The sequence below is a fragment of the Enhydra lutris genome, unplaced genomic scaffold (genome assembly GCF_002288905.1).
Source record: "Enhydra lutris kenyoni isolate GAN:26980312 unplaced genomic scaffold, ASM228890v2 scaffoldscaffold14, whole genome shotgun sequence".
In the NCBI taxonomy this organism is placed as follows: Eukaryota; Metazoa; Chordata; class Mammalia; order Carnivora; family Mustelidae; genus Enhydra; species Enhydra lutris.
Window position 1 is genome coordinate 2,841,058 of NW_019154098.1, and position 14,642 is coordinate 2,855,699.

The window sequence follows — 14,642 nt, forward strand, 5'->3', positions numbered from 1 at the left end:
AGTGTCGTGAGTGGCAGAGATACAAGAAACGATGGAATTCGGTGACGGTGTAGACATTAGAGGTGAGAACTCTGGGCTGTGTAAGATATTACCCTTAAGATTTCAGCCTGGGGATAATTGTGATTCCAGTGTTGGTGGAACGTTTGGAACCTCCTTGTCTGTGTCATGGCAGAGAAAACTTTGCTTTTTGCTTTGGAAAAAAAACAGTAGTTGTGTTCTAAGGACTTGACCTGGTAACAGAGGTAGCAGGAGTGACTTAGTTTAAATGCAGGTTGTCTACGTAGGAATGTTTGATGGGTCACGGCTAAGCGTTTGGCTGCTGAAGAGTTAATGTTTATCTTTGACTCTGCCCTTTCGACCATTCCATTGGAAGTTTTAAACTTCTCCACTGGGTGTTTGCCTCCTTTATTTTTCTTGCTTCAGATAGTCTAGGATTTTAGAGGTTGATCTAAATTTAGGGATCATCTGGTTTGGGGCTCCCACTTGAGAGCTGAAGAAGTAACCCAGAGAGGATGAGTGGCTCTTGGATAGCGACGGAGGAGGACTCGCAAGACATTCTCGGCCGTCTTCACTCCGAGCTCGCTGGTGATCTTTTGAGTAGATGAGAAGGGTGTGAAGACAGCTTGTAAAACTCCAGTTTCCTATTAATTGTCAGGAGCTTGAAAAAAATTGATGTAATTGGAAAGTGGGTAAGAAGTGGCACCATTGAGTCTATTGCTCAAACTGTATCCAAGTAGCATGTGGTGTGCATTTAGTTATTTATTTCTGCATTATCGTGGGTATTTGAGAAGTGACACAACATCTCACACACGTATATAGTCTGAGTTTCAGAAAACTAATAATGCCAGCTCTGCACACTTATCTACCACACTTAAGGCATTTTCATGAGTCACTCTTGACTCCTGAGCATCTGCCACGATGGGGATTCGTTAAGAAGAAGATAGTCCTGGGTACCTGGCTGGCCCAGTGGTGGAACGTGTGATTCTTGATCTTGGGGTTGTGAGTTTGAGCCCCACTTTGTATGTAGAGATTACATAAGTAAATGAAGTAAGTTAAAAAGGAAAAAGAAAAAGATGGCCGCTTCCCCAGGAAGCTTTTGGGTGTATCAGTGGTCCTGAAACACCGAGGTTTTGTAAGAATCACCGAGGACTGTGTGAGAGGCGCAAACGGGCGCTGGGGTACCGCAGTCAGTTAAGTGTCCTACTCTTGTTTTCAGCTCGGGTCATGATCTCAGGGTCATGAGATCCGGCGTCATGTTCCGCTCTGTGCCCAGTGTGGAGTCTGCTTGGGATTCTCTGCCTCCTTCTGCCCTGCCCCATCCCCTCATGATCTGGCTTTTTCTTTGGAAAAAAAAAAAAAAGAAAGAATTAAAACCAATGTTATGGTATCATCCCACAGCGATGTTGAATTACCATTCCTGATGTGGAAGCCAGTCACCTGCGTTTTAAACTAGCATCCCCTCATGCTGTAGAAACACTGCTGTACTGTTGGTGAAAATACGTTGTAAATCATTAAGACCTGGAGTCTGGGAGGCCCCTACGACTCCCTGCAGGTTCTGTGGCTCACTAGAAGGACTCACAGAACTCTGAAAGGCCATCACACTCCTGGTTATGGTTCATTACAGGGCGAGGATGCAGGCGGCGGTCAGTGAAGGAAAGGCCCAGGGCCTAGTCCAGGGAAGACCAGCAGGAGCTTCTCGTCGTCTTCTCCCGGTGCGGGTGCGCAGACTTCTCCCAGCACTGACGCTGCCAGCGGGGAAACTCGCCTGAGCCTTGGGGTCCAGGATATGTGTGGGGGGTTGTCCCATCGCCACTCGCCAGCAGCACGGCCAAGTTTAGTCTGCAGTCCCTCTGGAAATCACGCTGGTGTTGTGTGTGGCCCAAGGCCCCACCAGAAGTCACATTGTTCGCGTGGACTGTCTGGTGTGACCCAAGGCCCCAGCTAAACGAAGACTGAAAGACTGCCATATCAGGCAGGACATTCCCAGGGCTCAGAGGTGACTTCCAGGAAGTGGGCAATGGCCAGATCTGCTTGGGGCAAGCTTAATCCTTTCCTGCATGGAGCCTACAAAGTGAATTACTATTTCTGTCATTATCAGGGAGTTCAAGAAACTGCTGCTTTTAGGTAGGAGGTATGTTGCAAGCGCATGTAGGGTGATTTGCCACAAAACTAAAATACCAGAATTTCTGCACACAAGTGAAGCCGTCTCCAGAAGTGTGTCGTCCTTCACACCTGTCGGAATGTTTTCATCAGGAATTTGAATCAAGATCAGGAGTTAATGCTGGGGGACCGTTCATTTTTAGAATCCGAATTTTAAAATATTTCGATAGGTTGTGACGAAGTGCTAAAATCATCAAGGTAAAATTTGTAAGGAATAAAGAAAGGTAAAATGGCAGACAAGTTAAAAAGAAAAAACCAGCTGAGAACTTGAAGATGTGCAAAATGTGCCTTAGCTGTGTACCTGTGTGCGGAAAACCTGGGGAAGTTGACTGAAAAGGATCGGCCGGCTTCTCTGAAGGGGCAGATGGTAGATATTTTAGGTTTTGCAGACTAATGGGCAAAAGGAAGGATATTATGTAAGTACTTACATAATAAGAGAAAACACTATAATTTCTACAAAATTTTTATTGACAGAATTCAAAATAATAATTGAATATGTATATATAATTCAGGTCTACTAATAAGAATGGAGTTATTTTTTTCGGGGGGAGGGTTGGATAACGTTTTTCCTGATCGGAGTTCGAGGTTCGTGTTCCCTCATGTCACGGCCAGTTACCGGTGGTCAGTCTCTTGGTGCTGATCTGCACGGAAGGTCTCCGCATGTCATCTTTGGCGGCAGCTTCCTGCTGGCGGGCGCTCATGGACGCTGACACCGGTTTGGAAGCGTGTCGTCTCAGTTTAGCGTACTCATGGTTTGGTAGACGTTTATAGAATTCCAGGAGGTTCTTTTTGACGTTTGCTTCTCTGCATGTCGTCACAGCGCTGATTTATCTCTTCCAGTGATGGTCGGACGGAAGTGCCTCAGTCGCACGGTTTAGGGGCTTTGAAATACGTGACTTTTCGTTGTACCCGCAGTGAGGTCTGAGAAATGCTGCTGGAACGGTAGTTTGAACTCAGAAAACACATCTGCTGCAGATCTGCACGGGGACGAAATCCGCTTCTCTCTTTAGCTGTTTATTTTTTTTACTTTTAAGTAACCTTTGTGCCCAGCGTGGGACTTGAACCCGGAGCTGCGGAGTCACATGCTCCTGACGGAGCCGGCCTGCACCGCTGTCACTCCGGCGCGCGGGAGGCAGCTTGTGGTCAGGGTGCTAGTGGTCACGGCCTGAGGCCCCTCCCGTGAGCACTGCTGTGCCGTGTGGGTTTAGGGGAGCTCACGATGAAGTGTTCACGCGTGTGAGCAAAAGCTGGCTTCCGAAGCAGCTCAGTGTTTGGTAAGAGTGATGACTGAAGGAGCGTCTTTAGTTCGGAAGGATTTCGGTCTTGGCTCTGAGGTTGGAAAGTCCCACCGAAGCCTCACACACCCCGCTGACCCGAGTGGCAGGACGAGCCAGGCTGTTTTCCTGACGTTTGCTGTCGGTGCTCCTGGCTCGGTAACTCACGATGGGTGGGAACATTTCCCACGGGCACCTGCTGCTGAGTAACACATGGGAGAACCCTAGCTCAACGCTGCGAGCAACTTCTCTTGTCATACTCTTGGTGACATTTCCAGCTGACCCTTGTTCTGCTCTGCAGACATTTTTGCTGTCTTTAGTTATAGTATGTGTTAGCAGATTCTGCTCCAGGTCGTGTTAAATCAGTGTTTTCTCAGTGTCTTTGAAAGTGTTCTCCCAGCAGTTCCACACCAAGAACTGCTCCCAGAGGCCCCGTCTTCGGTCCCTTTGCTCCGTGCACAAATAGTCGAGCGGCATGGGTTACTCCTGTTGGCTCAGCAGCAACGAAGAAAACCCACGCAGTCCTTCGCCTCGTTCCTTCGTTGACTCTCAGTGTTGTTCCTGGGGTCCTCCCCTCGGAGCAGCCGTTCTTGCCAAAAGGGTCGTTGTTTTTCAACAAGGCACTTTTTTTTTTTTTAAGATTTTATTTATTTGACAGACGGAGATCACAAGTAGGCAGAGCAGCAGGCAGGGCGGGGGGGGAGTAAGGTCCCTGCCGAGCAGAGAGCCCGATGCGGGACTCGATGCCAGGACCCTGACATCATGACCTGAGCTGAAGGCAGAGGCTTTAACCCACTGAGCTACCCAGGCGCCCCAACAAGTGCACTTTTCCTCTGCACATTTCCTCTGCTGATCAGTTAAACATGATTTAATGAACTCCTTGTCATCCATGTGAGGTGGGGGACTGTTTAGGGTTTGGAGAAGAGAAGTGACTCCACCTGCTCTAGGTTTGGAACCAGGGTGTACGCTAGGGCGGTGGGGCGGGGGCAGGGAAGCCGGTCATTTGGGTGAGTGGTGATGGTGGCTTGTGGCACGATGGTGTTGGTGAACTCACGCCATGGCAGGAGGACAGGGTCTGGGCCTGTTGCGTGGGAAGAGCCGACATGACATGCCGACAGACAGGATGGGGAGTGTGGGAGGAAGACAGGAGGCGGGGTTGATAGCCGTCGTTTATGGCCCCAGCAGTTGGAAGGGGGATGTAGTCAGGAACGGAGAAGGCTGTGTGTAAGAAGGTTTGTGGAGGGGGCGGGTCGGTCAGCTCCCAGCCTGGGAGGTGTTGCACGTTTTACTCGGTTCTCTTTGGTGACGCTCCACTCCTCCAAGGGACCTAGAAGTGGGTCCCAGCCTAGAGTACGCTTGCCAGGGTTTGGTCAGGAAAACACGGACCGTTCTAGACAATTCTTATTAGTCAACTTCAACTTCCACCCTGAGTTGTAGCAGGAAGGGGTTTTGGGAGGTGTAGCTCTGCCTTCTCTTTGGTGAGGCCAGGAGAAGGCGGAGATGGTGGCTGACCTGCAGAGGGAATGCCAGTCCATCCAGTACAAGAGCCGGGCAGGTGGTCTGAGCTGGAGGGAGCAGTTTTAGCTTCGTTAGCATAGAAACAGCATTTGCTGTGAGTTTGCCTGGGAGGTGAGCATAGCTGAGAAGAGAAAGTACAGATCCCCGGGGGCCTCTGGAAGGAGAGAGCATCTGTGGGGTAAGAAGAAAACCATGAGAACAGGAGTGGGAGATCAGCTCTGGTCAGTTGTTGCTGAAAGGTCGAGACCTGAGCTCCGGTGATTGGCTGGAGCAGTGCACAGGTCATTGGTAGTCTTAGAAGAAGCTTCTGTGGCGTGGGGGGCCAGAGCCCGTGGGTTTACGGGATAAAAGGCCAACAAGAGTTTGTGACACCGAGTGTGCTGTGTGTACGCTGGTGTGCGGAGTTACTTGTGCGCTGGCTGTTTTTTAAAGTCTGTGTGGGCTGATGCTCATGTTTGTTTCCTTCTTGGTATTGGCTTACGTTGACGCTCTTCTCCCGCAGGACCTGACGTTCTGGTTCTTGCTGCGCTGAGTGTGTTGGGGTGTGCCCTCCACACTGCGGTGTTACGTCGGGAGGCTTTCCGTCGTGTGCAGATCTGCCCGTGTGGTGGCGTGAATGCTGGCTTGCTTCCTAGTGCACCTGCTGCGGTTCACTTGTCAGAGCGGCCACACAGCTTCTGTAGTTACTCCGTCCAGCTTTTCCCGTCGCCCTTTCTAGGCGGCAGGAAGGAATGGCTTATTCTTCCTTACCTCGATCTGGGACCCTTTGCTTGGCGAACTGCTTCTACTTACACAGGGACCCGTTTCACCCAGAGGCCGCCGGTGCCCACGGGGCTGTGTCTCTCGCTCAGTTACGCTCCCGGCCTCGCTCCACATTCTGAGTGCTGCAGGAATGTGGTCCTTGGGTCCTCCTTTTGGTGTCTCTCAGGCAGACGAAATGACCCTTTGGTAGACTGTCACAGCCGTTAGTTCTCTTGTGTAATTGAAGGGTCGCCTTGTTTTGAGTGTGTCAGCTGTGCCTGTTAATCAGTTAGAGTAGAATAGTGTTTCTTTCACATTTTTAAGCCTTTGCCAAGTCGAATTTTCTGGGGATACTATTTACCGTGTAGAACAGCGGTGGTTAGGAGAATGGGTGCGGACGGGTCTTGCTCTGAATCTCGGACCTGATCCTTGTTCGCTGCCTGTTGAGCAGGTTCCCGACGCGCTAAGTCTCTTTCCTCATCCGTGAGGGCGGGAGTACCGTGACTCTGGTAGAAGTGTGACGGGACACCGTTCCTGGTACGTGGCTGGTCCGGGAGGGATCGTGAGGGCAGCAAATAGAGCTGCTGGTGGTGCGGTCGTTTCCGCCGGGAGAGCTGGAAGCTAATCTCAGTCGTTCCCGGACGCCCGGCCAGCACGTGGGAGAGCCGGCGGCGGCGCTCACCGCTGACCCGCACGTGAACGGCGCTCTGTTGTGGTGCTGGTTCCTCACGTCGGGTTGTCAGAAACTGGTCATTTTGCCTCTTCATTTCCCTCCTGTCCTCCTGTCGTCCTGCTCACCAGCAGCCGGACTGCAGCCCGTCCCCCGCGCCGGCACACGGATGCCCGGGCCGCCCCGACCGGTGGCCTGTGAGCTGGTGTCTGAGTGTGTTTGGCTAGAAAATTCTTTGGAAGCATAAACAAGCACTCCTTTTTCCAGATAACTTTCATAATCATGTTCACATTCTTCTTACGTTTTTGGTTTTTCAGAAAGTTACCCTGACCTGTGTCTGCAGAGCGCGGGTGGCAGCGCTGCCTGCTTCGGAGGCCCTTGTGCCCCGGCTCGGAGGGAGCGACGCCAGGGCGGTGCGGCGGTACGTTTCGGACACTCGGGACTTCCGCGGCGCCAGCTGTCAGGCGGTTACACATGAGGACGTGGTGGGTTTGGGCTTTCCTTGGCAGTTAGCTTCGAGCAGACCCTCTCTTCGCCAGGGGCTGAGCCTGCCTGGTCGGTCCAAGCCAGATACCTTACAGTTAGTGAACATGTCGCGCCGAATGTTCTCAACTTTAGAAAGAGTCGTTCTGCCGTGTGTGCCTCGGAGAGCCCAAGTCGTGCTTTGTTTTAACGCGGGGATCTGGGTAACTTGGGAAGCAGCACAGCTTTCGATGCTGAGAGAAACTGCTATTTGCCTGAGCTCGCTCTCCCTTGTTTGCTGTGTGACCTTGGAAAATTTCTTAATTTTTCTGGACTTCGTTTTCTTGCATGTAAAAGGGCAAGAGAGCAGTCATCCGGGCTGCGAGGACTCGGGAGCGGGTGCCTGTTTAGCACTTGGGAGAGAACGCTGCCCCGGCACACCCTCCGCCGACGGCAGGCTGTCGCTGTGGTTGGGACGGGGGGCGGGGGGCGGGGGTCAGGGCCTGTCCAGGTGGGACCGCACACCGAAACGAGAACATTCTGAGCAGAGTGATGGTGCGGAATATGTTACGTGTTCCGGAAGCATAGAGCGAGAGTGTGCTGTGACTGCTGGGAAGTCCTCGTTTGCACATCAGAGGGTCTCGGAGAGGGGTCAGAGCGGCCCGAGCATCTCTGATGTGTCTTAACACACACCCGCTCATGCCAGGAAGGCAGAGAGTGTCCATCGTACAAATAACTTCAAGGAGCTGACGGTGTATTTCACTGTATAATGAGCCAAGTGTAATTTTTCTTTGTCTGGAGCAAAAGAATTTAAGCATTTTAATTATAGGGTTTGGGAAATACTCTCGTTTTCTGCCCTATTTGAACTATGTTCATTAGATTTTTGTGCTTATATGTACGTCAGTTCCGTGCTGGATGCCACATGCCCTGGGCCGCCTGCTGTTCGGAGGGCGGGCACGCTGTAGGGCCAGTGTCGATAGAATGCGGTGTTAGTGTTTGCTTGAATCTTCCCTAAAATACAAAATCAAGTGAGGAGCAATTATAAGGCCCCCAAAGCCAGTGTGTACGATCATTGATTCATCACTAGGTCATTCACGCGTCACGTGCACGTGTTCTGAGCGTGTTTTAGGTGCGGGGCTCGGTGCACACTGTTGGTCATAGGGTGGTGAGCGGAAGCCAGACGGGGAGCAGCCGGGCTGTCTTGCCTTTGCACTTAGCAAGGAGGGGAAAGCTGGTTCCAGCCGACTTGCAAGACTTCCCTGAACGGTTTCTATTCCTGAAGAAAAGAGGCGATAAATAAAGGACGACAGTGACAAAGAGGGCTTCTCAAGAGCAAATGTTGCTCACCTGCCACAGCCTCTGGCGCTTTCCTCCTTCACTCTGGTGTTGCTTCGTCGGCTTTCGTTACTCATCTGGGATGGCGGTGCTGAGGCTGCTGCGCTCAAAGGGGCTGTCGTTGTCCCCAGAATCTTGCCGTTCAGGTGGGGGAGGACACTGACGGGCCAGATTTAACAAGCGCTCTAGTTCGTGGAACAGGAAGGTACACTGCGGGAGCCCTCAGGACAGGGCTGCGTCTCTGGTGCACTGCCGTGTGTCCCAGGGCCCGGCGCGGTGTGTGGCATTTGTCACTCCCTCCACAGATACCCTTGTCACGTGAAGGAGCGCTGAGAGGGTACAGGAGAGAGGTGCCTCCCCAGGGGCACGGGCTCGGCTCCCAGCTGCGCACCCAGCTTAGCGCAGGGAGGAGGTGTGAGGAGGAGGTGGTTCTGTAAGCCAGAAGCGGCTTAACGGTGCTGCTGTGTGGGCTGCATGGGAGATAGCGTGAGAGACATTCAGGGCCCGGCTGGTCAGATCAAGGAGGTGGGATTTTCTGTTCTTCAAAAGTCGTAATTCTAAAGCGCGAGAAACCAGGTGTCTTGATACCCAGGCCGGCGCTCTTCTCATCTTGCACAGCGTGTCTGAGGTCAAGAAAGTATCTCCAGGTCTGGGGTTTCGTAGCCATTAGTGACAGCTGCTCTATTGAAGTTATTTAAGCCCCTGGTGAACCGCTCGTCTTTGGGGAGAAGAGGATGTAGGATAAATATTTGTTTTCTCAGGCATGAAAAAAAAGTTGAAACTCTTTAAAGGCGAGCAAGGTTGGTGTGTCTTTGAATTCTAGTTCTCTGGAAGGATAGCAGGTGTGCACAGTAGATGCTCAGTACCTGAATAAACGTAAAAAGACTCCAGACTGCTCTTGCCTGTACTCCTGTAGCAGGGATTGTATTGGATTCTAGAAGGCGACAGCTGGATGAGAAATCCTCTCCAAGAGGTCTTCCCGGCCGAGCGAGGGAGAAGGAGAGTCCGCCAGCGAGGGTGGCACAGTGGTCAGTCCTGTGTAGAGATGTGCACAGGGCAGGAGCGCGGGCATTTCTCTTTCATCAGCCCCCACATTCTTCACCTTCCTTATACCTCTTGTTCATTTTCCCCATACCTTCCAGGAGCCCCTTAGTAGTTTTTCTGCATGGTTCGTCATCTAGACTCAACTCCTCTTCACATTCTATTGCTGGCAGACAATTCCCTGGAGATCTCTGTTCTCTTTTCCGAGCTGCTTACTCCTGAGGCCTTTTACTGTGTTGTTCTGGGACATTCCTCTGTTCTCATCCTTGGCTTCTGTCCAGAGTTGGATTCTATGTTTGTGGCAACTTTTGTCTTTGTATTGCTTCACTGACTTCCTCATCTTTGTGGAGTTAATCACTTTAGAAAGATGGTGCAGTGTCTTTGGACAAGGCCAAGACCGCCATCAGCATCCCCTCCTCTTGCGCGGTGCTCCTCCAACTTGGACTTGTCTCCCTCTCTCCTGGTGCCCGCCACCGTCCTGAGCTCTCCCTGATCGTCGTCCCGGGGAGGCCCTTACCCCTTCTTCATGGAAGGTCACGTGTTGCTCATTTTTTGTTGATGCTCCTGTTTTGGTGGAGGATTTTCTCCACTGGCTTTCTGACACAGGACGCTTAGGGGGCAAACCTTTGGAACCATGCAGGAATGAAACTTGATGGACAGTCTGGCTGGGTATAGAGTTCTGTGTTGGCTTTCATTTTTGTTCATAAACTCAAAGATCGCTCCATTGCCGTCTTGTTTTCATGTCACTGTTTTCACATTCAGAAGCTATTCTTACGTATCCTTTGTATGTAACTTTTCCCTGCCATCTTTAGAAGCTTGTAGGAGTCTTAAAATTCGTACAAGTGTCTTGAAGTGGCACGACAGCGTAGTCTGTGTGGGTCGGCTTTCATCTGCAGTGCTGCGCATTCAGTGGGTCCCTTCATTCTGGCAACTGGTATTTTTCAGTTCTGGGAATACTTTTTTGGCATTATTGTGCTGAGGATTTCTCCTTTTCGTCTCCTTATTTTGTTTTTCTGGAAGTCTTATTATCCAGCACTTGGCTGTCCTGGGCAGAGGTTGTAATTATCGTAATGCTTTTTTCTTCTTCCTTTGCTCTTCCTCCTCTGCCTTTTTTTTTTTTTTTTTTTTTTTTTTTTTTTTCTCTGTTCAGGGAGACATGACTTCAGTTTGACTTAATCTTCTTCTTTAGTTTATTCTTTCTGATTGCAGAAAGGTTCTTGAGATTTCTAAGAGTTCTCTTCCTGTTCTTCTAGAAGAGTATCCTCCTTTTCTGGATTGATCGCAGCGTCTTATCTCTGCATTCTTGGTACTTTGTATGGTCTCAGTTTCTTTCAGGTTCTTTCCTTCTTTCTCCTGTCTGAGGGGCAGGCCCCCTTGACTTTTACATCAGGGTGTTCTTGGTGGGCCCTGTGTTGGGGGTCTCCAGTGTTAGGATCTTTAGGTCTGTCTTTTGGGGCGGATCAGATTCCCCAGAAATATTTTCCAGTATCTTCCTGAAGAATTCTGACTTCAGAACCTGGGAGTTAATTGTGTGCCTGTGTGGTCTGTTGTAGGGGAGCTGGAGAAGTCACCGTTCCCTGTATATGTAGTCATTAAATCCAGCTCTGTTCAGCGCCGCTGGGCAGGGCGATGTCAGTCTGTGGATGCCTCTGCTTTTTCCAGGGAGTGAGTGAGAGTCCTCCCCCACTCCCCCATCTTCTGTCAGAGTGAGGGGGAGTCACATTGCACCTGGCATTGAGGTTCTAGTTCCTGTTGCCATGGCCTTCCCCAGCTACTGTGGGAAGCTGTGCCTTCTTTACCTCGTTCCCTGTGCGCTGGTGTTGCCAGTTCTTGTCTTCTAGGACTGCTGTGCAAGCGGAGCTGGCTCTCGGCGTGTTCCGCTGCTGAGTTAGAATCTGGCTCTCTTGGGCCTGCTGACTCATTTACTGTACTTCAGTCTTTTTAGTTTCTGTTTCTTCCAGGTTTCTTCTTTTTACTGTTTGGGTCTCGATCTTCCATGTTAGAAGATTTTCTCAGAGCTTCCAAAATCTTGGCCTTTTCTCCTTTCAGTTCTCCCTGTGCTGTTTCAAACACTTTTTTTTTTTAAGATTATTTATTTATTTGACAGACAGAGATCACAGAGAGGTAGAGAGGTAGGCAGAGAGAGAGGGGGAAGCAGGCTCCCTGCTGAGCAGAGAGCCTGATCCGGGGCTTGATCCCAGGGATCGTGACCTGAGCTGAAGGCAGAGGCTTTAACCCACTGAGCCACCCAGGCACCCCTGTTTCAAACACTTTTAAAAAAGATTTTATTTGTTTGTTTGAGAGAGAGTGTGTGTGGGTACACAAGAGAGAGCGGAGAGCACAAACGGGGAGCAGCAGAGGGAGAGGGAGAAGCAGATTCCCCACTGAGCAGGGAGCCTGATGCGGGACTCCATCCCAGGACCCTGGGATCATGACCTGAGCCGAAGGCAGATGCTCATCTGACCGAGCTACCCAGGTGCACTGTTTAAAACATTAAAAAAAAAAAGTATCTAACAACTATCATATGACCTCCCTGATATGAGGAAGTGGAGATGCAACATGGGGGGTTAAGGGGGTAGGAGAAGAATAAATGAAACAAGATGGGATTGGGAGGGAGACAAACCATAAGTGACTCTTAATCTCACAAAACAAACTGAGGGTTGCTGGGGGGAGGGGGATTGGGAGAAGAGGGGTGGGGTTATGGACATTGGGGAGGGTATGTGCTACGGTGAGTGCTGTGAAGTGTGTAAACCTGGCGATTCACAGACCTGTACCCCTGGGGATAAAAATATATTATATGTTTATAAAAAATAAAAATTTTTAAAAAAAGTATCTCTTTAGTATAATTTTAATGGGAGGCTGTGGAATAGATGTCTATACTCCATCATTATACCGAGCACTTGTTAGCTAACTACCCTCTATTAATTTATGGTTATTGATATGTTTTAATGGCTTTCAGTTGCTTCACATGTATTTATTTTTTTTTTTAATTTTTTTTTTAAAGATTTTATTTATTTATTTGACAGAGAGATCACAAGTAGGCAGAGGGGCAGGCAGAGAGAGAGAGGAGAGGAAGCAGGCTCCCTGCCAAGCAGAGAGCCCGATGCGGGGCTCGATCCCAGGACCCTGGGATCATGACCTGAGCCGGAGGCAGAGGATTTAACCCACTGAGCCACCCAGGCGCCCCCTTCACATGTATTTCTTACACAGACAGTAGGTTTGAAGACAGGGACGCGGTGCCCTGTTTTTACCCCTCACCCCGGTGCCGCGCAGTAGGCGTGCCCGGGAGGTGATAGAACTGGCTGAGGTGGTGAGTGCAGCAGAGCTTCCAAAAGGCGAAAGGACGGTGGTTTTATACGCGCGTGTTCTCTCTCCTTGTCAGGTTCCCTGTGGACTATGGAATGAGGAAAGAGGAACTAGGAGCCTTTCCTTTAAACCGACGTTTGATTTCTTCACAGAGTTACCGTGGCCTTCGGATCTGTGAGTATAATTCTCTTGCTACATTTGCGTCTTGGGTTTTCGTTTCGTTTTGGCTTTTCTTTCATCTGTTGTAGGGTTTCTTTGACACATATTAAAAACAGATAGAAGCCAGTTGGTCTTGCAGAGTAGGTGAGGGAAGAAATATTAGTTGTTTAGTGGCTTTTATGTGTGGGCAGAGGTGGGCAGGATAGCCGTAGTGCTCGGGACAGTAACATTGGAAGCAGGTGCGGGGAGGAGCACGTGCTCCGGAACACTGTGGACCCCAGCAACCCCAGGACCGGGCTGCCTTTGCCGTGTCTCACATTTGCATAACTGAAACAGAGGGTAAAGGATACTCTGCAAACGGCAAAGCTGGGATTCAGACTTCGTCTGGCTTTGGAGTGTGTGCTTTTTCCTCGCATCTTCTTACGGGCTCTGGACTCACATGTTGGCTTGGCTGCTTGCTTAGTAGCTCTTCACTAACTGCTGAAACCTAGCTTCTGTCCGTGCCCACTGCTGACTGCTGAAACCTAGCTCTCTCCTCCGACAACAGTGCTGTCAACAGGACCGCTCTCCCACGGTTGTGCTGAAGACGCCATGAGAAATGTGAAATGTGGTCAGTGTTTGCAGATGGTAGTGGTGAATATTTGGTGGCATTTCCCCCACTTTAATGAGAGGAAAACTGAGCCCCAGAGGTTGGGTTATTTGTATTTTGTTAAATTTCGAATTTTGTTAAGACCTTGGCACTTGTGCTGCACTCCATAGTTGAGAGGTTGTAGAGTTGAGAGGTTGTAGAGTTGAGATTCTGTCCCAGTTAGTCTTATTTCCAAAGGCTGCTCTTTGTGGTAGGCCCAGTGGCAAATCAAGGACGGATAGCTGATGGAAGGTTCCTAAACCTCTCTTGGGGTCTTAGCATTGGTAAACGTTTTATTTTACTGGTACGTTGCTTTGATTAAGGCGCCATGAGTTTAGACTTCGTGGACTCAGAATTCAGGATCATTTATAATTATGTTGAGTTTGACTTTGGCAAGTGTCTTTGTCTTAAATATCCAAGGGGCTGGGCCCTGGATGGTTTTTCCATTTCCTTCTGGGGGTGAGTTCACTTTCTCCCTTTCTCCCCCAAGCCTACTTTCGTTTCTGCCATGATTAGGTTTTAGGGAAGGGAAATTATGTCTTGCAGTTTCAATTTCTAAGTAAGTCCTGGAAGTCTTGCTCCTTTTCTCTAATTCCTTCTGCCCTTTCTTGGCTGCGAGAGGCACTTGCTCAGTGCGGTGTGGGGCGTGACTGTGCTGTCTTTGGAGAAGGCCATGCCCCGCTGCTCACACCCCTTGTCTCCTCCCCACGCTCCCTGCACGTTCAGTGTTTCTTCCTGTAATAGTGCGCTGTGTTTACTGGGTATAAGTCTGCTTCTGCATCTTTAGGAGCAAAGATTCTGTTATTTGATCTCTGCATGTTTTCTGCTTGGCCCATAGGTGGTTTTGACTAAATGCTGGAGGAAGGAGTATTTAATGTTTGCCACAAAGTAAGTTCTCTTTTCTTAGTGGATCCAAACAAGAGGGAGAATATCAAGTATAACTTTCCAGCAGTATTAGCTATTAAAATAGTTCGTGTGGTAGAGTACGAGACAGTTTCATGTTTAACAGAAATTACACAAAAACTTCTCTTCTTGATGTGATGTGCACTGGAACAAAGGCCCGATGGGGAACTGTGGGCCTGTCCATGGCTCCCGAGAGCTTTGAGCACCGCGATATAATCTGCTTCTACTTCAGCACTCTCCTCCCCTCCACTCCTGTTTGAAAGATGTAAATCCGGGAATATAACCTTATAACCACAGTTTCTATCATTGTTTCCCCCAATTCTGGACACGTGGTGAGGCCGCATGGGGCAGCCTGGCTTCGTACAGCACCAGCTTAACAATGTTCTGCTGAGATCCGCGTCCCCCGATGGACCTGAGTGCCCCCGTCCACTCGAGCTCCTGTGGG

The 14,642-nt window shown here is 50.0% G+C and overlaps 2 protein-coding genes across 3 annotated transcripts in view; one reads left to right on the top strand and one right to left on the bottom strand.

Moving 5' to 3' along the window:
* The window catches only part of LOC111146756 (basic proline-rich protein-like), a 29,841-nt gene that overhangs the window by 13,752 nt on the left and 1,447 nt on the right, over positions 1-14,642 (bottom strand). Inside the window, exon 3 of the mRNA XM_022502439.1 lies at positions 2,777-2,866. Within this exon, the coding sequence (XP_022358147.1) occupies positions 2,777-2,866 (90 nt within the window). The remainder of the gene's footprint in view (positions 1-2,776; positions 2,867-14,642) is intronic.
* The window catches only part of LOC111146744 (protein tyrosine kinase 2), a 250,228-nt gene that overhangs the window by 12,831 nt on the left and 222,755 nt on the right, over positions 1-14,642 (top strand). For both annotated transcript variants that reach the window (XM_022502422.1, XM_022502423.1), the window contains exons 2-3: positions 6,681-6,784; positions 12,584-12,681. The gene's annotated coding sequence lies outside the window, so the exon portion shown is untranslated. The remainder of the gene's footprint in view (positions 1-6,680; positions 6,785-12,583; positions 12,682-14,642) is intronic.